The sequence below is a fragment of the Oreochromis aureus genome, linkage group 2 (assembly GCF_013358895.1).
Source record: "Oreochromis aureus strain Israel breed Guangdong linkage group 2, ZZ_aureus, whole genome shotgun sequence".
Classification (NCBI taxonomy): Eukaryota; Metazoa; Chordata; class Actinopteri; order Cichliformes; family Cichlidae; genus Oreochromis; species Oreochromis aureus.
This window is the reverse complement of record NC_052943.1, coordinates 6,630,029-6,657,737: the sequence shown is the minus strand read 5'-3', so window position 1 is coordinate 6,657,737 and position 27,709 is coordinate 6,630,029. Positions and strand designations below refer to the sequence as shown.

Genomic DNA, 27,709 nt, shown 5'->3' with positions numbered 1-27,709 from the left:
CTCCATAATGTCCACTAAACAGTCATTTTACATTAAATGCAAATGATTTAGTTAGTATTTGCATGTAAAGCAACGATAAAACCACCTCAGAGCTGCCACAGTGAGATACTTGTTTGTTTTTGTCAACTTTTTATTTTTTTTTCCCCAGCTGAAATAAGGTGGGAGTGAGGTTTGAACTGCGGGGCACTGGTAATGGCGGAGCGAGTGTTCTACAGCACGTCTCAGCGAGAAACTAGCTCGATCTATTCACACTACATGCAGAGCCGTGGCCTCCAGGCTTGAGTTCCTGCTTCGGTAATGACTCTGTTCCCCTGTGGAATGTAGAACATTGTCTTTCCTCAAATGAGGGAAGCACACAATCTCTTTGCACACATGCGCACACACAAACACGCACACAAGCATGCGCTTCAATATGCATGAAACACAAGCTTGTAAACATATACAGGCAAAACAGTGCACACTTGCATGTAAGTACACATAAATACGGATACTTGCACCCACACATGCCCCCCACCCCCACCCGCATATCTCCCTGCTTCCAGAAACATTGATTGGACCTCTTCTCTCAGGTTTGCTTGTCTCTTCCATGGTCAATCAGCGGGTTTATGCACCACATTGTGTGGCAGCCTGTATTGCTCTTTCTCCCTCTTCGTTACCGATCAGAGAAAATCCCACTCTAAGCAGGCGCAATGCACATTCATACAATTTTAATGACTCTTAAATTAACCATCATATTTTTTTGCTCCACTCCTTCACTGACTAAATCGCTTAATATGCATCAACGCTGGCCTCACTTGTGGGCTCGGCGTGACATTTTTATAATTCCTTAGCACAGGCATTGTGTTTATTTATGAGTGTGTAGGCTTTTTTGGCTGATAAATGGCACAATTAAACAGTGCTCAGACACTCGAGCAGGCGTTTCAGGCTGCTGACAGATTTTTAGTGTCCTCTTCTTTGGCTAACGATGAAAGTAAATAATGTCTTAACGAGGTTGCTGGAGCAGTTGTTTGAGGATTCATTTTATCTTTTACATTCGCTTTGAGCAGGAGTGGTTGAACACAACACAAAAGCAAGGTTCACAGCCTAGATTTTACACTTTGAACATGATTTAGTAGCTTGTTAACAAATTCCTTTACAATTATTACCAAGGTTACAAATGGGAATTGAAATCATTTTGGGATTTTTTAGGACTGTTTTTGGAGTAAGCAGACTGATGACATTATTCATGCCGTCTTCCAGTGACTACAGACCCAACTACTATTTTTGCTGTATTTTTCGGCTTTAAATATCACTTTTTATTTGCATAAATGATAGGAAAGCAGGGTCAAATAAGACATACAACAGCAATGTTAAGCTGCAGTACGCCAGGCGCCATGGAACTTGAATCTTCCGACTTCCTGTATGCATTATTCAAGGGCTTCTATTGGCTGCTGTGGGTTTAGTGATGAAAGCAGCCTGACGCAATAGTCGGCAACAGTGTTTTACAGTATTGTTTTACAAACTATTGTAAGGCAGGGTTAGAACAAGGGAGAATATTAGCCAGGCCCTGGGAGGAGGGAAGCTTTATGAGCCCTCTGAGGCTGGCTGGGGAGCGCCTGGGCTCCTGTGCAGTTAAGCAGTAGGCTACAGCTCTACAAGCTGCCCCTACATTTACAGAATGCCCTTGGACGGAGGATGTGTGCGAGAGGAAAAAAGTGTGGGGCATACATGCTCATGGGCTAATGAGTGCATGTGTTAATGCCTGTGTGTGTTTGTGTGCACATGTGAATGTGCACGGACGAGATGTTGTTGGGTTGAGTCAGTCTCCAGAGGGAAAGAGAAGGACAAATGCTCCTTAAAAATAGCCCCTGGGCAGCTGGTGTACACAGTCTATCAGCAGTCCGTCCCTGGGGCCAAGGAGGGAGGGAGGGGGAGATGGAGAGAGAGAGAGTGAGAAAAAGAGAGAGAGAGAGATGGGATGGATGTAAGAGAGAGAGAAGAAATGTGGAAAAACAGGGTAGAATATGAGTGGAATGCAAAAAGAGAAAGAAATAGTTTTTTTTATTATATATATAAAATGGTAAAAAATAAACTCTCCACTCAAAAAGGGAAGAAGATAGTAAACCCCCCCCCAAAAAAAACAAAACAAGAAGTAAAAATCAAGAAGAAAGAGGAAACACACTGATAGTCAGCAGAAAAGAGAAGGTAAAAGATGAAGAGTGGCTCCCAGTCCCAGTTGTGAATGCTCTAGAGGTCACAGTGGAGGGATAGGGTTTTAGAGAGAGCAGATTTGTCCCCAGACGTCTTTAGTTACTAATATACCAGAGTGTGGTGCGCTAAATCGCTCCCAGTCGGCAGGAATAGAGATCTTTGAGACCCACTGAGACCCTTTATGGAAATAACTCTACCCCATTTGCTCTCAATAACTCGCCGTGGCAGTGTACGTGTGCACGCCGGTAGGGGTGGGTGGTGTGCATTTGAATCGAAGGTGCTCATTGAGCATTTGCGTGCGTAATTTTAATGGACATGCACATAATGGATAGATGGTTTTTACAACTGTTCAATCTACTGGGAGCAACAAAGTCATCAAGCCATTAGATATTTATGGCATTGGAATGGATTCTTTTGGCTGCACTGTGTGTTTTTTCGTGATCGCAGATATGGCATTAGTGCATACCAGAAAAATTAGATTTAAACCCAGCAATAAGAAAAAGATTCTCAGAAGGAATTTTTGGGAGAATACAGTTTGCAGCATGTAGCTGGAAGGGTTCGTGGGTGTATTTTTAACTTTAAATGAGAAATAAAGAGCTGGAAGTCATTCTATAGATGCCTGAAGGATCTCACACTCTCACAGTATCATCAACACACCAATTAGAGCCACAGACTGGGAAAGGATCAATGCGATTCCGAGTGTGTGTGTGTGTGTGTGGGTGGGTGGATGGTGTGTGTGTGTGTGTGCACAGATAGATGTGTTTCGTTAGTTCCTTCACTGAGCTAATTGAGCTGTTTCTCCTCAACAGTTGGGAGCTCTTAGGCTGCGGACAGATGCCCTTGGGCACAAGGTGTGTGTGTGTGTGTGTTTGTATGGGTTTGTGTGGAATTTGTGTATTTGCCACAGTGAGCATGTGTTCCATCCTGCCATAGTGATTGCAAAAGTTTGCTGCTGCATGCCAAAATGAAAACTTGTGTGTGATATGTGTGTGTGTGTGTATGGCATGCAGGCTGTTGGTCTGTCAGTGGCGTATTTAGCGGTCTCCAGGCGTCATTAGTACTCTGACTGTCACATCGGCCAGTCTTAGTTGAGCTCTTTATAAACCTTTGTTTGGAATACTCCGGCCACATGTGCGCCACTGCGACTGATGAGCCCTGAGCGGGTGCTGATGGAGGGTGCGTGTGTGTGTGCGTGGAAGCGGGGTGGTGATGGAGCAAAGCCGTCCTGACAGAGATGTTACCCAGCAGCGGGATCCTGTGCCCCCCGCCCCCCCTCTTTGTGCACACAGGAATTCTCACACACACTACCATCACCTACTCAAACAACCTGGCTTCCAATGCCACCATTAGGGTCATGTTTAACTTGAAAGATAAGGATATACTTTGTTTATTCCAGGAAAAGGACAGTCGACCATTCCTCACATACAGGAAATACAGCTAATATGCAATCTGCACGAGACAGCAATATTCAGGTTATGCCACAGCAGTGCCAGAAAAGTAATTTTATTTATATATAATGGGCAAATTAATTTGGTATTTTTTCTTTGTTTTTCTGAATATAGACATTTCAAGTTGCAGTACACTTTTAAATGCACTTTTACATATTGTCATAAAAGCATTACATTGAGGCTAACAATCTATTTGAAAATGTTAAAATTTACAAGTTAAAAGCCTCGGCGGGTCTCTGTTCATCAGCTTCTGCAGGTGGTGCCAGATCCAGCAATTTGAACAACTTTCTGAAACAGACGAGCCCACATCCGTTCTCACGTTACAGAGCAATTGACAGGGTATGAGGAGGCATGAAAGTAAAAGCAAGCATAGTATTTCTCTCTCATTCTTATTTTTTACAACTTACTTTGTGTGTGTGTGTCTGCAACTTCGTAAATTGCAGACACGGAGAAAGAGACTTCTTCACATCACCCATAACAAGCCGCACAAAGTCCCATCTTTGAATGTGGCTGCACAAAATAGGTACATTTTTGGCTCTGAGTGTTGTTGGAAAATACATTATAGTACGTCTGAATTAGTTTCAAGCAAACCACATTGTTATTGTTGGCATTATTTAATATTTTTCTTTTTCTTTTTCCATGAAAAGACTTTAATCTGTCTCTCAATACTTTCCATCATAACTTCTCTGCTTTGCCTATGGTTTTCAAAGCAAATTTCTTTCTTTCTAAGAGTTAAGATATTAATTTTTACTGTCATACAGCTGACTAATATATTTTCTTATAAAGCAAACATGGCCACTGTAGCGTTTGCACGAGTTGTCTAAAATGGAGTTAAACAGTGCATTTGTTGAAGACTATTTTCATCTTTGGATAAGGCATCTTTGATCTTTTGTGTTGAGGTGGCTTCTTCTTTGACATATTTGGATATGGATAAAGGTTCTTATCCAAAAAAATCACCTTTCATTTGTGCCAAGCAGATCCTCTGTTACTGTGACCAAAATCTCTGTTCTTTTTCAGACAGTAAAAGTTTTCTCCTGGCTTTTGTTCTATGTAAAATAAATTAGTGTAATCTCTGTCTGACTGTAGCCACCTTCACAGTTGCAAAAGTTATCTCCTGTGGCTCCTGTGATGACATGCAGGCTCCTTTGGCTTGAATTCTGTGTAGCTTTTTTTCCCATCATTTGATTGTATATGCCAACTGCATACGCATATGTAAAAAAATAAATTTTAAAAAATCAGCAGAATTAAATCAAACAAATGTCTGTATTCGTCACAATAAAGAAAAAACGCCACCCAGTCCAACAGTTTGGCTCATTATTGTCTTATTGATCATTTTTGTGGCGTGGGACAGCGGAATAAACAGTGTTGACTACACAGACCAATACTGTTACTACAGTTCATTGCAATGTGGAATTCAGTAGTGTATCACTTCAGTGTGAAAAAGACTTTAATGAGTGCTTTATTTTTAATACTCAATTGCATTTTGCTGCAAGCACTTCTGCACTTTTATCAGAATGCTTTGAAAATGCAGGACTTTAAATTGTGAAGAGCAGAGCATTAAACTGTAGTGCTGCGAGCAATTAAAGGATTTGCCTTCTTGCGATAAAAATGTACGAGACATGTAAGCAGCCGTGGAATCAACAAGTAGCCGATGTTATTTCCACGGAAACTTCTCTGCCGCATAGCTGGTGCTAGTCGTCTCTCCTCACTGCGGCAGCTGCCTGTGATGGTTATCTCTCATTCATTTTTAAACAAACACAAACGCACACACACGCGCACACGCCCACACCCAACCCACGTTTGCGCACCCGCGTTTGCACGGTTGCACACGTTCGCGCACACGAACGCGATTGTTCTTTTTCTCCCTCTTTCTTTTTTCGAGAACACAACTTCCAGCTTAACTTCCACCAGAAGTGCGCCACTCCCTAGTCCTTCAGCACAAGTCGTCACTTTGAGCTACTCGGGAATACAGTCTAACTTTTTAGTACAAGACTAGTCGTTGAGTTTTTCTCCAGGGAGCGCTGCTATATACCTTATACTCACTTTACAGGACTTCCATATCAGTGGAAGGCATCTCTCTGTGAAAGAACTGAGGTAGGAGTTGGGATAAAGCTATTTGATGTTTTGTAGCAAACGTATCTGAGGTAATGGATACTGTGTGAAAGGGTACGGCTGCGTGAGTGAAGTGACAAAGTTAGTTTGGGCCTTACAGATTTTTTTAAAATCCCCCCGGATCGCTCAAACTGCCCCCTTGTACACTCACCGCTCCACTGATTGTGTGTGTTTATGTGTCAGATGATCGGTACCTGGGCTAACAGAGAGGAGTCCCTCCGGTCCTTCTGTGGAGCTTCTCGGGTCTGGTCAGTTAACCTCCATCTCTCTCTTTGATCGCTACGGCTCAGACGACCCTCAGGGAAAACACAGCACACTCAAACCTGGATCAGACTTGTGTTAGCAGACACGCACACACACACACACACACACACACACATATCCACAGCAGACAAATGGATTGACAGAAGAAAAACTTGTGCATATGCCAATGCATACACCCCCCCTCAACCAAACACACACACACATACACTTTGCCGCACAGTCAGACCAAGGGGTAATGCTATACAGCCAGTGTCAGTGAGAGCAGGGTACTTAAGGTGCTATTACACTCCCATTACCTCTACTCTCATGTGCAATCAGAGAGAGGTGATGGCCTGTATTCTGGCAACACACACCCTGTTTCTCCTTCTGACAGCTGTGTGGACAGAAGCCTGAGGCGCTGGGTTGCAGGATCCTAAGTAAGGTAAAGTGAGAAGATTTAATCTGATGGGTGGGTGTCGAATCTAGTAGGTAGAAGAGAAGGAACGCACTGGGTAGCAGCGGGGCTAAAGTGGATAAAGCTGATACTCCGGTTTGCAGATGATCATGACGGATATGCAGAGTTTCATGTGTTTGTGAGTCTCTTGTAATGAAAGGCATGAAAAGAAAACATCTTCAACCCCCCCACCCCCAGCCGCCCCCATTTTCTACCTGTTTTTTGTGCCCTCTCTCTCTATCTTTCTCACACACACACACACACACTCTCTCTCTCTCAGCTGGCCCCAGATAGTTTTGCTCTTCCCCCAACTCCTCTGGGACCCCTTCTCTGTGTCGTTAATCAGAGCTCCTCAGCTCAGCTTCTCTCTCTCTTTCCCTCTCCTTTTTTCTTTCTTTCCAACCAACACACACACTTGTTCGTGCACAGAGACACACACACACGTACACGCAGCCTTACAGTCTATCCCCCCACCCCTTCCCCTGTGCATCCTCAGCCCCATCCATCATAAAACAGCAGTGGGAAGGTGGGGTTGTGTGTAAGTGCAAGTGTGTGAAAGTATGCGCTTCAGGTTGTGCGTGCGTGTGTGTTGGCTCATACGTGTGCACACTATAGGCACACATCTCAGCAAAAATGAATTGAGACTTTACAAGAAGAAAAGCAATTAGGCCAGGGCTTTGCCCTATCATTCACTGGCTAATGTATCAGAAGCTGAGTGAATATTATTAACGGACGGGGAGGGTTAGGCTGTGTGGGTTTAACAGCCAGAAGGTAGGACGAGAAAAGACTAATGATTGTGATGAAGTAACCCTGAGTTGAAGGGTTTTAATCACTCGCAGGCTTTGTGGCTTCACAGTTGACATGCTCTTTATGATAACTGCACGGCTCCCAGCTCCCAGTCTCTGCCATCCACCAAACGCTAGTGGGAAAGAATCAAATGAGCCATTATCGAACACGGGCAAGGCATGGCTGAGGACAATGAAACAAGATTACTCATTCATCAGGACGTGTGACTGAGAGCCGTTGAGATGAGGGAGCAGAGAGAAAACAATTCATGAGTTGGAAAAATGGCAAAAAGAAAAAAGTACCACGAACAGAGGACAAAGAGACAAATGATGGGGAGAAGAGGAGGAAGAGGGCACAGGAGACAAAAAGTGCATATGAAGAGAGAGGGGTGAGTGAGGTGGAGCACTGATGGACAGAGTCAAGAAGAAGCAGGCAGACGAGTGAGAGGAGGTGAAGGAGCAACGTTGGGTCAATGATGCATAGAGGCAAACCATTTGCACCTCAGCAGCAACTGAGCAGAGTGCTCTTGACTTCTCTCCGTGTGTGTGTGACATGGGTCGGGGGAAACTGGGTTCAGATCTAGGATAGGTCACGCTGTAATGGTGCCTTTTTTAACAGCATTTCTGTTTCACATCTCCACCAACGCTCTTAAATGTCATGCATTTTAAAAAGTCGGGTCTCCGCGGGTCACGCTGACATTGATGTGTGTGCTTTCTTCAAACAGGAACCTTCCTCTCTGTGATTTAAAGCAACATCTTGCGCTCTCTAGTTACGTTTGTTGACATCACTCAGCTCTTAACAGCAAATGTGATATGATAACTCAATCAGGCAAGTCGCTAAATATTGAGATAAGCCCATAGTGACCCTGAAGAAAAAATATGAGGCCAATCTGTTCCAGCCTGTTTCTGTGTTACAGTCACAATTACTGAAGATTACAGCCAAATCACTTCCACATGGACTCAATGAAAACTTTACAATCTCTCCCACAATACACGATGAGGTGACTTTGTTTGGACTTAAACCAATAGAGGAAAGCGGAGAAGGGCTGCAGGAAGTAAAGTGGAGAGAGCCTTAGAGCGCTGATGGGAGGGGTGTGGGTGGGGGGGAGAGATTTGAGGAATAGGTGGAGGATTTTTGCAAAGAGCTTATTTTTGAACCATCATGCAACCATCAGTTTCTCTCCCAAGAATTTCTGTTCCAAAATCTGTCAAATTGGAAACAAATGTTGCGGGTGAGACCGCACGAAGATAAAAAACATTCTTGTTGTTTCACAATCCACCACCAGAAAAGGAGCTGGCTCAGAGGATGAATAAAAGAATGAGCAAGCAAAGACAAAAAAAAAAAAAAATCAAAATCAGCTTCAACATCACAGCAAGCAGAAGAGTGCTCCAAGACAGACCCTTTAAAAATATATTTGTATTTAAAAAGAAAACAGAGAGGCACAATGAGGGACTGCACAGAAATTACGGGGGGTCGGAAAAGTATCTTTTTGTACTTTGATCGAGACCAAGAGTCATAACTCTAAGGGACGTATGGGATCGTCTTTTTTCTCATTCTAGATTTACTGGTTTATTTTATCCTTGTCTTGGGAGAGTCTTCAAGAAGATACGCATTAAATGGCCCTTGTGTGTATTTAGCCATATGCCATGACTAATCATAATTGTAGCAGACATTTGTCATTGCACTCCTAGAACAATATGAGATTCATGATGGTTCAGTATGGAGTGCTAATTGTTTCCAAATATGCAGTGCTCCATATGCTGCATGATCACCATTTTGATTATGTAGCACAAGGGAAGTAGCTGTCAACTAATTTTCAGCCAGTGATGACAAGCAGGATGCACTCAAATGCACGATTCTAGAGACTAGGTTAGAGTTTGCAATTTGTATGAAGTAAAAGCACATGGAAAGGGACATGGTTGATCAGTTTCATTTGGCAAGCAAAACCAGGAGACAAAACAGGGGCAAGTACATGGAAAGATTAGATGATCTCACAGAGGACATGGGGGAAAAAAACTTATATACACAGAGAAGACAATTAGATGAAGGTGAAGCACATCACATGGAAGCAAGTACTCCTGGTACTAGAATAAGAGACAAGAATGAGTAACCAAATAAATATGAACAAAATAATGCAAGGACAATACACAAAGCAAGCCTTAACTTAAGAATTCTGATGGGTTCTCAGAGAGCTTATGCCCTTTCCAATAGCTACTTACCAGTTTTAAATTTTTTTGCAGCACTGAGATCAACCAGTTTTTCTACTGCCTGCTTGAGTTTTTCTTTAAAAATCTTCACGCAAATTCTTCTTCGTCATGATTCCTTCCACCTTGTTGAGATTTCCAGTTCCAGATGGACAGAAGCGTCCCCACAGCATAATACTCTCACCACCGTGTTCCACTGTGGGGATGGTGTTTTTGGGTTGTACATCTCTCCCTTCTTTTTCCAAACATAAGCAGCAACTCTGTGGCCAAAAAGCTGTAGTTTTGTCTCATCTGACCAGAGGACACGATTCCAGTATCCATAATCATTCTCCAGGTTGTCCTTATCATGCTTCAGTCTGGCTTGAAAGTGTCTCTTCTGCAGAAGTTAAAATTTTTATTGGTGTGCAACCTCTCAGTGCATTGGTATGCACGCTTCTAATAATTGTCTTCTTTGAGACAGTTCCCAGCTTGGCTAAGTCATTCACTAGTGCCTTGGCACTTGTTCTGGAGTCTTTAGATATATCTCTCACTAGCTTTTGTTCCACAGTCTTTGAAATCGTTCACTTCCTACCTCAGGTTTGTTCTGTACTGTGTGGCTTCTCACTCCAGTTCTTGACACTCACTGTGATAACTTTGTACATGCATCTCCTGCTTGGAGAGCATCAACAATTCTTTTTCTGAAGTCTAAACTGATTTCTTGCTTTCTCAAGTTACAGCTCAAACTCTTGCTGGAATTTTTACACTGTGCGTAAATTGCAAGATAACCCTCAGTTTTAACTTGATTTTACAAGGTCTGAGCATTGCAAAGTTAAAGCACATCACTGCTCATAGTATGTTTAGGAGTGTTATGTTGAAATTCCCTTGCTCTGTTAAAAAAGCATTTGGAAAAATTTTTGACAGAAACTTTAAATTTCATAAGGGGTCTAATAATTCTGTCCTCGTCATTACCTACCTACGGAAAAATCATCCACCAACGGTTTAGAGTTTGATTTAACTGTGTTAAGGCTAGGAACACCCAATTTAAGACATACGTGAAACGATTTTGGTGAAACATTGTGATAGTTACTTTTCTGGTGCGCAAAAGCCCATTTTCCCCAAAAAACTAATTTACAAGGTGTAATCAAGGGGATCAGTGATGTGTGAAGAGATTTAACTGATAAAGGTACACTACCCAGACAGCAGAGTGACATATTGCTGACATATATCTGCTGTGGGAGTAGTGGTAGCCGCTATGAGCATAAATATGTGCTTACCAATTGAGAAAAGGAAAAGGTCGTTTCTTGTTCGCTTAGCAGTGCTCTATGTTCCAACTGTCTCTGGGTGACCCGCACAGACAGTGACTCTAGCATTAATTTAGCGTTCTCAGTATTAAGGCGTCAGGGTAACGTCACTAACCACTGGTTGTTCTCTGTCTTAATGATCTGACATTAGGTAGCATGAACTTTGTTTTCTCACTGAAAAGATGTAGCATCGATGTAGCTTACCGCTGCTTTAGCCACTTCCTACTGCTCTCAGGGATGTTCGTAAGACACCCTTGTATCTCGGCCAAACTGTGGTCTAATGTATGTTTTAAAATGTATCAATCATTTCTATCTCCTACTAAATATAATAAATAGTGAACAAATAAGGAAATATAATATCTATACCTAAATACTTCAATATTATATGCTAAAATTTAAGACGTGGGCTGACACAAGCGGCTGTTCTATATTGAAAAATGATCTATCCATCAGTAGTTTTCACGCATTGCATGTAACTCCTCTTCATGTAACCTTGTTCGAGTGTACTACTTCTCATTGTTATATTCTCCTAAACACCTGATGCATATGGATGCAGACCTTGTTAATCCTTCAATTATCTCTCGCTCATATTCCGTGTTAGGATTGAGGGGGTAGCCTGGGGACCCTTGCTGGACGCATGCCCTTGTTGGGATTCAAAGCCCAATCTGAAAAGGCTTTAAATATGGTAGTTTTTGGCACTACGTTATCCAGCGACACTACTCATGCCCCAAACAATCTCCAAGCTGCCCCATTGCATCCTGGGTGGGGTCAGAAAAGCGGAGGCAAGTAACGCAGCCTTGACTTCTTGCCAACAAGCAAGCTACATCAGCACTACCGAATCTCTCTCTATGTGGTTCACACAAAGAGGTAGAACATAGGCAAAGCTAAATGACCTCTTCCCAAAGAACAAACACATGTCTCTGCAACGTAGTGGCTATCTCAACCCACACAGTGCATATACACAGCACGTTGCTGCGCTGTGCTTTTTACCTCTGTAATCCCGACGTTATGGTGACGGAGGGTGCAGTCTGGGTAAGTAAAATCTATTTTTTATCTAAAAAAACTAAGTTTTAAATTTGGTCATAGTACCTGATATCAGTGCTGTTTGTCCAGGTCTCGGGATAACTGTTTGTTTTAATATTTTAGTGGTAGCTGCATTTTTTTTCTTTCTTAAAAAAAGTTATTATTTTAGAAAACTCATTCCAACTTTACCAAAGAGTGCAACTCCCTGTTTCAAACATTAGACAACTCCATTATTTATTTTGGTGTTTTAAAACCTTGCTCTTTAATCTTTGCTGTCTTTGCTGCAAGGAGAGAAAGTGGTGAAAATAAAAGCTAAGATAGCAAGCTATTTTGTTTTGCATCTAAACGGTCTGTTCGTAATAGAGTTTGAGGGGTCATGCAAATTGGGCGAGTTTTCCAGAAGAAAGAGCAAAATGAAAGGGCACCGGGAGATGTTCCCAAAACACGGAAGAAACCAGAGACGACGAGTGAGTGTTAACCGATCTGAATGTAGCCTCAAGGTGCTAGCTAAATATGGTAAGCAGCCTTCTCTCTACACATCCCCTGATTTTTGATCTTTTCATTTTCAAATTTGAGAAGCTTGGGAATTTATCAAAGTTTAAGCAGCTCTGTCAAAAAATACCAAATGATATATATATATATTTTTTCCAACCAATGTGTATAAGTATTCCACAAGACCTCTGAACACACATTAAAAATGGAAAAGCACCGTTTTAACTTTTACGTATACCTGTTGTAATCATTGCAAATAAGGTTGCTATACAATTTTCAGATGTTAGAAATGGTTTAGCATTTCCTCTTACTTGAGAGGAGGATCCAAAAGAAAATTAAAAGCAGCAGCAACAGTGGTGGGCCTGGGCTTTTCACAAAGTGAAACATAAAGATCACCCCTCTCCTCACTTGAGTCGTTTTTGAATCGTCTCAAAGTCAGTGAAAGGAAGGGGGCAATTGTTGAAGTCATTTCTCGTTTTCCTCTTTTCCTCCATAAAGTGATCTTGTTGAAATGTCCTCCTTGTCCACAGCAAGTCCTTGGTAAAACAATCCACGGTAAAGTCAGAGCGTGTGGTCGTTAACTTAGCCTGGCATACCAGCCTTGCTTTTATAGGTGGCAAAAGCTACTAATCCTTCAGTCCAATATTTACTTAGTCCAAGTTATGCTTTCCCGGACCCTAGCTATGCGTCTCTCCTGCTCCCTGCTTATATATTCTTGGCCCTTGATGTATTCCTGGCTCAGGAAACAACTTTTAGTGCCCCGCAAGGGCTGAGTGAGAATTGACAGTGTGTGCCAGAGTGAGAGCGAGAGGTAGGGGGCCTGTTTTAGTTCCACTGTGTTTGTAAGGTCACTCAGAGTACATCTGTATGGAGTGGGAACTCACTCGCTTTCACTGTCACAACCACTCACAACAGCCATCTGTAATGCTGTTATGTGGAGCACTGTGTCCCTTTGTCCCTTAAACACGCGCACGCACACACATGCGGCACGCAATCGCGCAAGAGGGCACGCGTGTGTATGCAGGCACACATTCGAACCCGAGCTCGCACTCTGGCGACATAGCCTTTCACACGACAACAAATGAACCAGTGCAAACACACATTAACATAATGCTAAGCTGTAATTGCGAGAGCATGTGTTTCTAATGAATAAGTTGTTTTAGGGGTTTTATTCCGCTCAGGCTGTCAAACAATTCGGCCGTGTTTTGAAATATAATTGTGGGGACTGTAAGAGTTTCGAAACCAAACCAAAACATTGCCGCGATCCCGGTTTCTAATGTTTCTAATTTGTTAAAATATGCTGAGTGAATGACAAAAGTAGAATTTGGACCTGCCAAGAAAAACATATCAGAGGCTGGGCCATGTGGAAATACAGAGACTCTTTTAGAAACATGATCAATGTAACCTTTGTTACAGGAAGGGGAGGGAGAGAGAGAGAAAAGACGTGGGGAGGAGTGTGGGAGGCGAGGAGACAACATACAGAAACAGTAGGTTCACGCTTGTGTACATGTTTATTTATCACCATTGCTGGTGCACCAGTACTGTGCATATAGTTGGGACAAGCTCAGAAATTCAAGTGGACAGTCTCGTTGTGCTCGTTGTGCGTATGTGCCACATACTGACGCGAGTGCTTTGCTGTGGTGAACAGATGATTTTCCGTGTAGACAGGATATGTTAGAAGGTCGTTTTCACAATGCAGAGAGGAAGAAGAGAGAGGAATTTGAGTGTTTACAGATGGAAAGTATATCTTCTACTTCTCATTTATGCTTCTTCAGTTCCAGTCCGAGGAGGAGGAGGGGGAAAGGATGTGTATCCCTCCCTCCTCATCCCACACTTCTTACCCAAAACTAACATACAGCCTGGAAGTGGGCTGAAGAGTGGATGTATAAGTGTGTGTGTTGGTAAAGTGGGGAGAGCAAATTTCATATGGCTGCAGAGCATCTTTTTTTTTCTTTCCCCCCCTGCTGCTCCCTGCTTCTCCTTCGCTCTCCTCTCCTCCTCACGTATCTGTTCCTCCGAAGAATAACATACAAACCCTCTGTGAAAGGATTCATGGTTTATTAAACCAGAGGTCCTTTTCCTGTTTCAACACTGAGAAGAAAAAATAAATACCACAGTTTGTTTTCTCTCCCTCTAGCTTAGTCCTCTATCTATCTCTCTATCTATTTTCATGCATTTTTTTCCCCTTCTACTTTCCTGGTTGTGTCCATCAATCTTTAAACTTTGCTTTGAGAATATTTTACCCTGAACTTTCCGTGCTCTGGCGACGTGTCTACTTCTTGTTTCGAGTCTTTTTCATCTCCTGGGCACCAATCAGCCACACGGACCATTAAAGCGGAGTGTGTGACCGCTGAATGGGTCCCACTAGTTTACACCCCGTGTCTGCTCAGTCACTGTGGGTGTGTTACAATGAGGGCAGACTAGGATAACTCAGGGTAATGTATTGTCCTGGCCGTGCACCCTGACAGTTCCCCCTGCCAGTGCCTGGTCATTCATTACTGCTAATTTGACATGTTTACGGACCCCCCTCCTAACATTACATACTTAAGGCAATCGACTGACCTTAAATGGAAACACCTACAGCCGCGCGGCGTGTCAATACCAGATGAGGATGTTTGTATCTGTGTGCTGTGTGTGTGTGGGTGTGTGTACCTGTGATGCAGCCAGTGCATCAATACTGAGTTAGCGGTTAATCTCAAGGAGCAGGTAAGTTATGTCTGCAGAGACAGGCTCCAGCATTACCTGAGTAAGTGTCCTTAATGCAGCTAAGAGGTGAACAATTCAGAATAATGCAGGAAGTTTGTGTGTGTGTTTAAAGTAGGAGGGAAGGGAGGGAGGTGTGTGTTTGAGTGTGTGTGAAGGGAAAGGTGAGAGATTAGACCTCTAAGAGGCCATATCTGTTTTGATTTCAATCACACTCTCTCTAATTTCCCCTCTCTGTTTGTGTTTTTTACACATTCAGCACTTAAATACAGCGTTTTGTCATTAAACGGCCAATCTTGCGTTCGTCTCTCACTGATACACAACATTAATCACCAATTAGCTTGTCCTGTGACTGGCCACCTCTCTCATTAGAATATGATAGAATATAATGGTACTTAATGATGCTTAGGAAACATAATTAAATGAGTGAGCTGTAGAACATGTGGAAGAACCGCGGTGCATCAATCAAAGACGACCCTGTCAATCCAGCGTTCGCCGAATGTGTGCGCCTGGAAAAACAGAGGGGTGTGTGCGGCGTGCCGAAACCGCTGGCCTCTATCATGACCTCATTAGGGAGAAATGAAGGGTGGACGTGTCCCCATCACAAGATACCATTGGTGCTTCAAAGTGTGAATGACATTAACGTGTGACTGTCTATGCGTGTGGGTGAATGTCAGCTGGTCTATCTATCTGACTGCACCGGAACAGATGGGGGGTACAAAAAAAAGAGCCATCTCTCTGAGGTATCTGTTTCTAGCTCTAATTAGCATGTGAATAAATGGAATAAATAATCTATATTATTTATGGATTTGCTTTTATCATTAATCAACATAACAAAAAGCTCGTCTAATGCGCTCGCTGTAGTCGCCACTGTACCGTCAGCTGAGGAGGGGAGGCTGGAGGGGGGAGAAAGAGGGAGAGGGAAAGCAGGAGGAGGAGGGTGGTAGTGGTGGTGGTGGTGGTGGAGGGGCAAATAGCTTATCTTTTGTTTTGGTTTTTTTGCTTTTTGTTTTTTTTTTTCATTTTAGTAGAACAATAAAGATAAGTGTTCTACATGCTTGCTTAACACACACAGTTCACCGGCCTCCTCCCCTCTTCCCTCTCTCTGTGCCGGCAGTGGTGAAATCCATCTCTCTATCTCTATCTCTCTAACATCCATTACATACCCCAGCCCCTCACCTCCCTACTCATTAGGCCAACGCACAGTAAATTAGCAGCAGCAATTACAGGGAATATAAAGCACGGGCTCTGCTGGGCTCCCTCTGACAGGTACCACACAGATCATAGACAGACACCCACAGTCATCGGGATAATTACTGTGGGAAACGACCACACACCCTCGCAAGCGGGCGCGCAAAACCCGACTGTGAGTACACACTCGTTCGAGGTGTGCTCAAATATGCTCCGTCTAACTGGCAGGCGTGTTCGTGCGCATGCGGGAAGGTGTGCACGCGCTCAGTAAGTAAGGCCGGGGATGGCTCTCGCTTCCCGTTGCCTCTCTGTGTCTTTCTATGATGTCCATTGTGACTATTTTCCAACACAGAATATTATTAATATTCATCCCTCCTCTCCTTGTGTTTTGCTCGCTGTCTAAGCCTTGCCTCCATTCGGAATATCCCCCTACACACACACTCATACACTCCCATCCTCTCTCCTTTCCATTTCTTTTCTTTCCTCTTCTTTATCCGAGATCCCCATGGGGACTCCTGTTTTTCTTTCAAATACATCTCTCCGCTCTTCCTCCCTTCATGTGTCCATGCAGGGAGGAGAATGAGAAAAAAGAAGGAGGTGGAGTAGGAGAGCGAGGAATGTGTGCATTAATATATTTCATTAGGGTACTAGTAGCACAGAAGCTCCTGAACAGCACCTCTCTTGATGTGCGAGGGCTCTGCCGGCTCTATCCAGTGGAGTAGTTCTCCAGGAATAGCGTCTTTAATGTTACGTCTCCAGAGGGCTGAGGTCTGCTGGCTCCACGCTGCCCTCGGCCTCCCACTCCTATTGTCCTCCTCCCACACTGACCAGTCTATCTGGGGCCTGAAAAGCAGCTGGAAATAAAGAGCAAAATGCGTTCACCTTTTGTCTATGTGTATTTATGATTTATGAGTGTGTGCGTGTTTCAGTGTGTGTAGGTGCGTATGTGTGCTGCACTGCAAGCTACATTTAGGGGAAGCCGAATCCCTCGGTGCAACGCGGCATTGGTGCTCGGCTTGCTAATCAAAAACATTAGGCTCCAGGGCTCATTTTCCTCGGGACTAAGTGTGCAACCTCCATAATTCAATATCCCACCTCTTACTGCTAAATCATGCACGCCGCCACCCACTTTACTGTTTGTCAGCAAACTATCAACTCTGTTATTAGACTTAGTAGAGAGAGGAAAAAAAACTGTGTGTTGTTATGAACCTTTAGGCAATTAGGGAGGCAAACACACACAAGCACACGCAGTGTTTACGAGCCCTTATTTCATCAGTACTTCCAGGTCGTCTTGCTCTCCCCCCTCACCGCCCCTTGGTGTTGCGGAAGCCTCCAGTTACCGAGGAGACCCTGGAATACTTTGAGGTCAGCAGAATCCTGGGATCCGCTGTTTTCACGAGCTAATCCAATCGCAGCCTTCTAAATTAGATATGCAAAAAATAAAAAAGAAATTAATTTTCTGCTGATGACCGGGTATGCAAATGATGACTCAATTATGGTGGGCTGGTGCCTTTGCAATTAATAACCTTGGAATCATCATTAACTAATATGTTTAGGAGGAAACTTGTCAGGCTAACCATGTTCACCATGCCATCAGTAATGCATTAATGAATTAGATTCATTAGAGAAAGGAGCCGAGCAGGGGAAAGGATGCAGGCCTGTTTCTGACCTGTGGAATAAGCCGTAGCCGGTCCTTCTCTATTCTTAGTCAGCTGCCTGTCAGCTAATTGAAGAAGGCATTTTCAGTCCAAAAAAAAAAAAAAAAAAAACCCCAGAGAAAACTGGTAACATAAAATAAATCAGGAATGAGGCATATTCGAAATAAAAAGACACCTGACAAAGTCACAGACGAGAGGTAACTTTAATTCAACATTGTGAGAGTCCAAAAGTTATCTTACAGCTCAATTTTCATCAAAAACAATAACAATCTATACAGTAGATTTTTTTCTTCCCTTATATCATAGAGCTGTTCAGTGTATTTGCAGTCAAAGACAAACAGAGGAAAAAAATAGACACCAGCTATTTGGTTTGCATCTTCTTCTTTTTTTGTTGTTTGTTACCTAAATACAAAAACTTTGTCACCCATTACTGATATTCATATTTGGGATGGAACTTTTGCTTACAAAGATGCCATTGTATGACAACAGACCTCTGTAGTTCATTTGAAACAGATATGCTGCGGCCCCTCCCGCCCCGGCCCAGACCGGCACAGGCACACAAGTGCCTGAAAAACACTCGTCTGTCAGCAGGCGCCTCTGTTAAAATGGTCCTTTCTACCCACTTAACAAAACCAGGCTCTAGAAAAGAAAAAGCAGAGAGAGAAAAAGCCCTATTCTCTGTCCAGCAACAGCTTGAAGACACACGGCAGACACGGAAAAAAAAAAGACTACAGAAATGTCTGATGGGCCAGGGAGCTCCCTTTTGTGGTTCATCACATGTTCTTTTTAGTCTTGTTTAGCTTGAAATGAAGCTGTATTGTCCAAAGGCCAATACAGACGGAGAAGGACTGGGGGTGGGGGGGGTTGACTGTCGGATACTGGAGTCAGACCTACGACTCCATGTAGAGATTAAAATTGTGCTGTGGCACCGCTTGTCTTCACTGTGCGCCCCTCTGTACTACAATAAAAACAGCCATGTGTTGTCGTACTGTTGTGATCCTGTGGTTGATGAGAAACGTTACTATCATGCTGTCAAAATCATTAAAAAAAAAAAAGCTACATAATTGCTACAAAAAGTGTTTCTGCGAACGTGCAGGAAGCACAGCTGAGAAAGGCCGCTCCGACTTGTCCTTCAAAGCGTGCCATTGCTGCAGTATTATAGTACATCGGGGTGTGTGTGTGTGTGATTGTTGAATTATGGCTCTTTGTATTCTAGTCTGGCTTTACCACCAAACAGAGTGGGTTTGTGCTTTGTCCCCAAGTTCTCATGAATTCCTCTGTGGCAACAGACAATTGTGGTGAGGGTAGAAAAACTGTACACATGATTGAATGAAGAATGGGTTTGCATTGTTAAGGCATCTAGACTGCTGGTAAAGATTACAGTGACAGAAATAAAAGAAAGAGTATATAGATACAGTATGTAAGCAGGCATAAATAACATAGGGAAGAACAGAGGAGGAGGAGGGGGGTGAAAAAGAGGAACACAAAGAAAGAAAAACAGAGCAATTTGTTTGTTCTCTTGGTTTTCCACACACAAAAAGAAAGAGTCACTCAAGAGAAGAACCCATGCATATTATCAGTTCAAGAACAGTATCAATCTGAAAGCCTCAGAGTTCAAACAAAAAGATAAAGATTTACAGTATATATTAATGTGTGTTTATATTCTTAAAAAATCTACTTCAACGAAATACTCTGAATAAGATGCTACTTTTTTTTGCCGTACAATAAACATTTTCATAAGGAAAAAAAAAGATTTTTTTATTAACTTACAAATAATACAAAAATAGACAATGGCATGTTTTGAATCAACAAACAGAAGCATGGCATACTGATGCAAAACAACATACAAAAAACAAAAAGGAACAAAAAAAGATTAAAAAAAGTCACATTTAAATAGTGAGAGACAACAGCAAATAATGAAACGAAACACTGCGAAAAGTGTTCACTTACTGTATTAAACTTACACAACACAACTAAACGAGGGTGAGAGTCAATGTACAAATACAAGGGATAAATACATTATTTATAGGATATTTTACAGGGATCCCCTTTTTGTATCCAAATCCATGTTTCTCATGTTTAGCAAATGAGATATTGACAATACGCAGTAAATCTATCTTCTGTACTGAGAAGCTGCCTTAAGACATTTAATGTTTACATTTCAAACTAGAGCTATCGCAAAAAAAAGAGTAAAGAAGTGAAAAAAAAACCCCAAATCAACAATTTTTTTTATATACAAAAATATATCACATATATCACGCATTTATTCTAATTTGATATTTGCTAGGCTCCTTCAGTTACAGTGCTGGCTGGACGCACACACATCCTCTGGCTTTTCAAGTCTTCACTAAAAACCTCGTCTGTTTTGGCTAAATCATCATCGTCACCTTTTCTTCACATGTCAAGCAGAAAAAGCATATTGCAAACAGCTCTATCCTCACAGTTTTATTAAAATTCAAACAAACCAACCAAAATGAGAGAGAGAGAGATTTAAAAAAAAGAAAACAAAAGCAAGGCGTGATGTTTAAACAGCATAGGGCAGTTTTGCAAGACAATTTTTAAGATTTATTGGAAAATTAGCAGCAAAATCAATGGTTGATTTTCTATTTTTTTCTGTGTTGTTGAACTTTTTTTTTCCCTTCTCCATTTGGCCACTGTGTCGCTCTGCGGTTTTAGAGAGGTGGATACGCTAAGGAAAGCTCCTTCATTTGTGACAGAAGTTATTGTAAACTTCATGGCCAAACCAACGCTTCACTGTTGTTTGTGCGAGTTATGGATTGCAAGGCGGCGTGGGGGCCTCCAGTAATCAAACCCAAACCTTACAGGCATAAACATAAAGATAAATAAATGCTCTTTTCATGAGGTCAGTGTCACACTGTGGGCAAACTATCAGTCTCTATACACTCCATCCAACATGGTGTCAGAGAAGCTACACTATTTCAACCAAGAGGGAAATAACATCACAAAAGGTTCATATTGTCCCCTTTTTCCTTCTCTCCTATCCCTTCAGATGAAATCCCAATGGAAAGGCCTGAGTTTAACAGAGTCCTGCGTCTTTATCTTGACTTCCTTCAGTTCAGCTCCGGAGCATAACAGAGACTCGCCAGACTCCGCTACTGTGTCTTTTTTTTTCCTCTCAACATTCCCAAATCTCCAGCTATCCCAGATCCTCTACATGGGTGGAACGATCATCCCGGGAATCGCTGCTTTGTGGGAAAAGAGGGGGAGGAAGAAGGAGTGAATGGGAGATTGAGGGGTAAAGAAAGAGAGAGAAAGGTCAGTCATGTGATTGCTGGGTTTCATCTGTCATCACAACAGTCACATAACAGCAATGTGCTCCAGCATCTGGCGAACAAAGACGACTCTCCCTCATTATCTCTTCATTCCGAGGCCCCCAGAATCAAAACATTTCCCTCCGCCGCTGCCGCTGACTTGGCCGCGCATTGACAACATTGTTCAGCTTCTCACAGACCTCCTGAACAGCTTCATGCAAGAGCTGCCGCTGTTAATTGTTAACAGCTACATGGTGCAAGCCTATTATTTGCATTATGGAGAATGACTCAAACGAGAGGGGTGGGGAGAGAATGAACTGATGCGGAATGACAGAGGTGATGAAAATTAGGCTCAAACATGGAAATGAAATCCACGAGATATACTCACATCTTTACCTCCCTATAGCACCAACTCCTGCATCTCCGCCTCCCCACAAGCCACCTCCCCCCATCACTCCTTCCCTCTATCCTGTTTTTTTTTCTTACACAGAATCCATCACAGATAGAAATTTTTCATATAACATATTGGCTCCTTATTGATTTCCCCCACTCTTCAATCCACTAATTCCCAGGTTATTTCCTAAGTGTCTCCCGCTTGTTGGGATTAACAGAATGGTGTGTGCATGTGTGTGTGTGCGCGTGTCAGTGTGATCAGAGCATAGTGGCCATTGGCCTTTGGGTCACAGTGGTCAGTGCTCATCAACGCTGACGAAGGAAGTGAGGAAGTGCTTAGCTTGGGGCTCTGATAAAGATTCCCATCCATCATTTCTCTCTCTCAGGATCTCAACACCATACAACATCCTGCCCAGACGAACAGACCCCGTGCCGCATTCGATGGAAATGAGAGAACAGAGTGACCCGTGGTGGCATAACGACCTCCCCTCACACCCTCCCCCCACAGACGCACCAACTAGAGGACGGGCAGGAAGCAGGAAGTGAAAACAGGAAATATAACACATATGGGGTAGCATGATGACTATCTGACAAGTCAAGAGTGACAAATAAAAACAGAAACGAGAAGGAAGGGCAGGGCAGGATGGTGCAAATGAGCGGTCTGGGATAGCGTGGAGTGGAAAGCCAAAACGGAGAAAGAGAAAAATGAAAGCGAGGAGTAACATACTTCAGGAGAAGGCCAGGCCCTGCAGAGAGCTGGCTGATGAGTACTTGCTAGAGTCCACAAAAGACTGATCTATGGTGAGGAAGGAGAGTGGAGGGAGGGGGGGGGGAAAAAGGAGTGAAGAGGAGGAAGAAAAAGGAAAATTGAAGGAGTAAAAGTGAGAAGTTATCATAAGAGGTGAAGAAAAGCAGGATTAAAGCTTGAGGGTGAACAATTCCTAGCAAATATTTTTACTAAAACTCATACTGCAAATTTCAAATTCATCAGCAAGTTAGCGTGAGGCTATTTAGCGGCTTACCTTGCAGGCTGTTAGCATTAGCGCTGGTGCATGTGGGAGGAGGGGAATTCTGGGGTCGGACAACGGGGGCAAAGGCGCTCTTCTGCTTGACAGCTGCAGACACCATGTTAGCTGGAGAGAAGGAGAAGATGCCAGAGGAGCTGCTGCAGTTGGAGGGCAGGCTGGTCGACGACGCCATCGTCGGGCTGGACGGGACGACTGAGGGAAAGAGAGAGAGACGGGTAGGAAAGGGTGTTTAAGGAAGGGGCGTCATAGGTGTATGTCAGGGAAGAAGGACAGGGAGGGACGATGATGGCAGAAAAGGGGTTAGAGAGAGGGCCGAGGGCAGAGGACAGGCAGACGGGACGAACAGAAGGGGACTGGTCAATGGATGATGGCAGGAGGGGTGACATGTTGGTCTCAGATCAACTGGCTCAGACTTGTTTTGACTTGTTTTGCTACCTGTTGTGCTGATAAGCAATTATTTGGCAATGAGATTTTCCATATCTTACACAAAAATGTGTTTAGTTGGAAAATGCTGAAAATGGCCTGAGGTCGTTCTTTCCCCCCTTCTGATCAATCTGTTTTGATGACTCATCCTGTGCTCAGGGGGTGATAAACCTCTCCTCAGCAACTTTAGGTGCTGTAACCTGTAATTTGTTTTCAGGGCAACTTACAAACAAAGCTCCCACACATCTACTTTATCACAGATATTTATGCTAGAGATTTAACCAACAAGGTTTAAAAAATTAGAATACATAAGCAATATGCTTGTCCACTGGTTCTTTGCATTTTAACTGCACATTAGGCATCACTCACCACCTTAAAAGCACTCTAAACAGTTGTTAACCATATGTCATGTAATTTAAGGGCTAGATGTGGAATTGTACTTTTGGGACATCCCCTCTGGAACGGTGGATCGAAGATTTTAAATGCAAGATAGAGAAACTTTTTGAACATATTCATATCTAAAAGAGCTTCACGGTGCTTCTGAAATGAAATCAAAAGCTTTGTACAAGATAGCCGTTAGCTGGATTTACTGTGGCCACTGTAATTCACCCTCATGAGAGGCACACACAGCCAAATGACCCAACTCTTCACAATCCAAATCATGTCCTCTGACATCATCCCATCCATCCACTTCTCCCGGGTTTGTCTTTTGTCTGCTAATACACTAAGAGCATTTCCCCCTTCAGTGATTTTACAATCAGCTGAGCCGTATTTCACCTGCCCTGTGATATCTGCCTCTGCCTTTATTGTTGTTATTATCCAACACTTAGCTTTTATGGCTCTTCCTGACAAATCCTTGCAATAAAGTCATAATCCATTTATGAAGGGGCCTAACTAATCAATTAATGAAAATTGGACCTACAAAGGCAGGCCGAGGGGCCATTGATTGAAAGTGTCTGTGTGGGGCCGATGAGCCTGTTAAAATACTTGTTAACACCCAGGAATCAAAGAGCTGAAATGGAATTGCTTCTCTAGCAATTAGTTTATTGATTTAATCAAGAGTCTTTAATGTAGAGGGTGAGTGTGTGTGAGCAGAGGTGGTGGTGTGTGTGTGTGTGTGCGCGTGTGTGTCGAGGAGGGGTTGGGACGTGCTAGGTGATCTCCTCCCCTGGCCAATAAAGCGGGGATTTGTGTTTGACTCTGCTCTTAAAGAAACAGATGAGCCAGCTGAACTGAAATACTTTCTCCTGTCGTGTCGATTCCTGTTTCCTGCCGTGCTTCTCAGTTCCTCTCAGAGATGTCTTCTGTCATTTACAAAATGCTGATCCCCACCCAAACTTCTTTCAGCTCTAGTATGCACTGTATTTACTCACTAGCATAGGGCGAGTTGCCTGCAGATCCATTGAGGAAGTTGGGCGAGGTGCCCAAGGTTGCCATGCCAGAGTTAGCGTAGCCATTCATGCTAGTGGAGACAGAGCTGTAGCTACTCTGCTGGGGAGTGGAGCTGGGGACATAACCATGAGGGGACACACTGCTTGTACTCCTACTGAAACCTAAGGACAGAGAAAGAAAGGGAGATGGAGAGAGTGTTAGAGGTATAGTAGATGGCAGACATACCAAAACAAAGAAGCCTACATGCAGCTGCTGCTAAATGCTCCTTTTTTCATACTAATGGACATAGCATTACAAGCCAAAAGAAATGTTTGGGTTTCTTTTAGAAAAATCTTAGACAGCATATGGGAGAGAAAAAAAGCAATGAATAGAGTGGAGGAAGAATGATATGAGAGGGATCTAGCTGCAGCCCCCCAACGCCTGAAACAAGAAGACTTTCACCCTGCTGGCTCCTCTTCAGAATTAGATATATTGATAAGGCAATTAACGGTAAAAGGCCTCGGCGGCTCTCTTGTAATTTACAAAGAATGAAGCTAGTATTTCTGACAGGACCTTTCATGCTTTACAGGGGCAGTGAACAGAAGGGGAACAATGTAAAATGGAAGACTATAAATACACACTGATCAGCTACAACACTAAAACCGCTGACGGGCAAAGTGAAAATCATTGTTTCACTGCAGTGTTTTGCTGTGAAGCCTTGGGTACTGCCATTCATGTGACGTGGTAACGCCCACCTGCACATTGCCCTGCAGGACGGTGTGCCCTGCCTGCACATGAATGGTGCCCAATCTGTTCACCCGGCCTTCAAACTCTACAGGATTCAGGAACATCCCTCATACACGGATGCATCACTCCACATCACAAACTGCCAAGATCCCAGTACCAGACACTACAGGGCACCCATGGGTCAGAGCTGCTTTGAAGACACAAAGTGAGCCTACACAATATGTATACAATATACAACATGATAACGTAGGTGAGGGAAAAAATGACTGGAACTGAACATCTGGAATTTCCACTCTCTAGTGTGGGGATGTCAAAACGGATTTTGCTGAGGTGATTCTGGCTCCCGGGCTTTATGTTTGACACCCCTGCTCTAGTGTAACAAAGGCTACTCATCACAAGTGTTGTCTCGCTTCTTCACCAATCTGCTCCTCCCTGATTAAGTTCACATCCTCATCTGATATGAGGGTGAAACAAACGACAGGTTAAAAATGTTTCCGGATGAAGATGAAGGGCAGAGGAAGCTCATTGGAATTATTGAGATGCATCCAGAGGCTGGTCCATCCACTCTCCTCTGCTTCCCCCGATACATGTGATGAATCACCACTGACTGCACCCACATCTCTCTCTGTCAGACAGGGGCCGACCCCAGTCTAATATACACACCCCTAGGACCCACTCATATTTCTCCATCGCACTCCATCCACGGCTTTCTTTTTCTCCATTCTTCACTCTCTCACCATCTTTCTTTCAAGTTTTCCCCATTTCTTACTGTCACCTCTCCTCCTCCTGTCCTCCTTTTTCACACTTTCTTATTTGCTCCATGCTCTTAAATCACTATCTCTAAATTTCCCACATGAAAAATAAAATCTCTATTTTGCCCCCCCTCTCCTTACTATCATCCCTAAATGGACAAAAGTAAATACACATTTTTGCCTTTTCCCATGACAATAGGCCAGAATTGTTTCCTGGTGCGTTTGCTCACCCTGATTGGCTGTTTGTGCCACCTCTGACCCGGTGAAGGAGTTTACTGCCATCATGCCAGCATGAACAGAGCTGCTGCCAAGACTGGCTAGCTGGTTGTGCCCTCTTGGCACTGTTGTATAGAGGGCCTCCGCAATATCCGCTGCTCGTTTCAGAATCATCTCCTGATGATGAGGAAGAAACAAAAAAAAAAGAGTGGTGGTCAGCAACAGAGAAGAGAAGAGAAGAGAAGAGAAGAGAAGAGAAGAGAAGAGAAGAGAAGAGAAGAGGGAAAATACACCCTTGATGTAGGCTTTATAGCCTGATAAGAATGCTAGATCTCCACTCAAGATACTGCACATGTAAATCTAGCAGAGCTGAGTGGTTTTTATCAGTTGTCGCTGGGAGTGGTGGGATTGGTTCAGTAAATGGAGGAAAGGCTCATTAACAGACTCATCAGATCTTTAGCCTGCCTCTTCCTCCCTGTTTTGTGTTTCCATTCTTCCTCCTTCAGACTCGAGCCTTAATCCCACTCCTCCTCTTCAACTGCCTTCTGCGTTCCCTCTAATCTCATCTCCACCCTCTGCATTGATAAAAAGCTCTAACATAGTCTAGCGTGCATGTTTGTGGGTCCCAGATCTTGCGCGAACACGGCAGCGTGCTACATCGCCAGCAGAGATGAGCCCCTTTGATGCTGCCACTTGGCCCGAACCACTAACATAATATTATCTAATAAGAGATATTGCTGTTTGTGTTTTTGTCTGTGTGTGTGTGTGTGTGTAAGAGAGAGTTTACCTGGTTATTGTGAGGCATCCCGTACAAGGCCTCCACCAGATCTGCCGCTCTCTTTAAAATCACCTCCTGCAATCAAGCGCAGACAGAGGAAGGGGGATTGATCACAAGTGTGGCGGCTCAAAGAGTTCAGTCACTTTTATTACATTTCACTCCTTGCATTATGCTGTGAATGCAGAACAGAGAGAGTGTGAGGGAGAGGAAAGGGGTAGACAGAGGAAGGGAGAGGAAGAGAAATGGGCCCATCCCAGCACTTTGTTACTAGCTGGGCAGTTTGGGAGAGCAGAGGGAAGATACTGTTATCTGTGAATAAAACATGAGCCTATATCTCTCTATCAGTCAACTATCTTCCACATCTTCTCACTCTCTCTCCCTCTCTCTCCTCTGTTGCTGATGGATCACAAACCCGCCGCACATGATCACGCATCAATCTCATTTAACACAACATATCATCAGGTTGACGGCTATACAACTCTCCTCGTCAGCCGGGACACACCCGTCTCCTGCCCTGTATTAACCCTGGTAATGATCCGAGTGAATAGCCCTGTATCCACTTTGTGTGATAAATGTAGAACATCATTGCTCAGGTGAAAACCGCCGAGTGGAATTTCCCACATCAAACATTTATCCTAACGCAGCTTCTCCGCACTCATTTTCCACCGCTTACCACCCTTTCCCTCCTCTCTCTGTCTCTATTCTTTTTTCCTCCCTGAGTGTATGAGTGTGTGACTCCAGGCAGTCTTTATATATATATATGTGTGTGTGTGTGTGTGTGTGTGTGTGTGTGATGTAGACACCTACAGTCCTACAAAACCCTTTTTAAAAGTTAATGTGCCGGGGCCAGGATATATGCTGGAGGCGCGACAACCAGAAAATTGCAGCCCCCTCCCCTCCAACCTTCTCCTCGTTTCTTTCTCTTCCACTCGCGCACACTCACGC

General features: G+C 43.4%; 1 protein-coding gene across 5 annotated transcripts in view; it reads right to left on the bottom strand.

Moving 5' to 3' along the window:
* Positions 1-16,854: 16,854 nt before the first annotated feature.
* ebf1a (EBF transcription factor 1a) overlaps positions 16,855-27,709 on the bottom strand; it is a 70,660-nt gene continuing 59,805 nt past the window's right edge. The window contains exons 12-17 of one of the 5 annotated variants that reach the window (XM_031745219.2): positions 26,774-26,839; positions 26,001-26,163; positions 24,274-24,453; positions 22,472-22,669; positions 22,177-22,245; positions 17,969-20,990 (exon numbers count right to left, since the gene is read on the bottom strand). In XM_031745219.2, coding sequence (XP_031601079.1) covers positions 22,178-22,245; positions 22,472-22,669; positions 24,274-24,453; positions 26,001-26,163; positions 26,774-26,839 — 675 coding nt within the window. In that variant the 3' untranslated portion in view covers positions 17,969-20,990; position 22,177. Of the gene's footprint in view, positions 16,981-17,968; positions 20,991-22,176; positions 22,246-22,471; positions 22,670-24,273; positions 24,454-26,000; positions 26,164-26,773; positions 26,840-27,709 lie in introns of those variants that run through there. The other 4 variants (XM_031745218.2, XM_039616224.1, XM_031745220.2 and 1 more) reach the window with 4 other exon arrangements.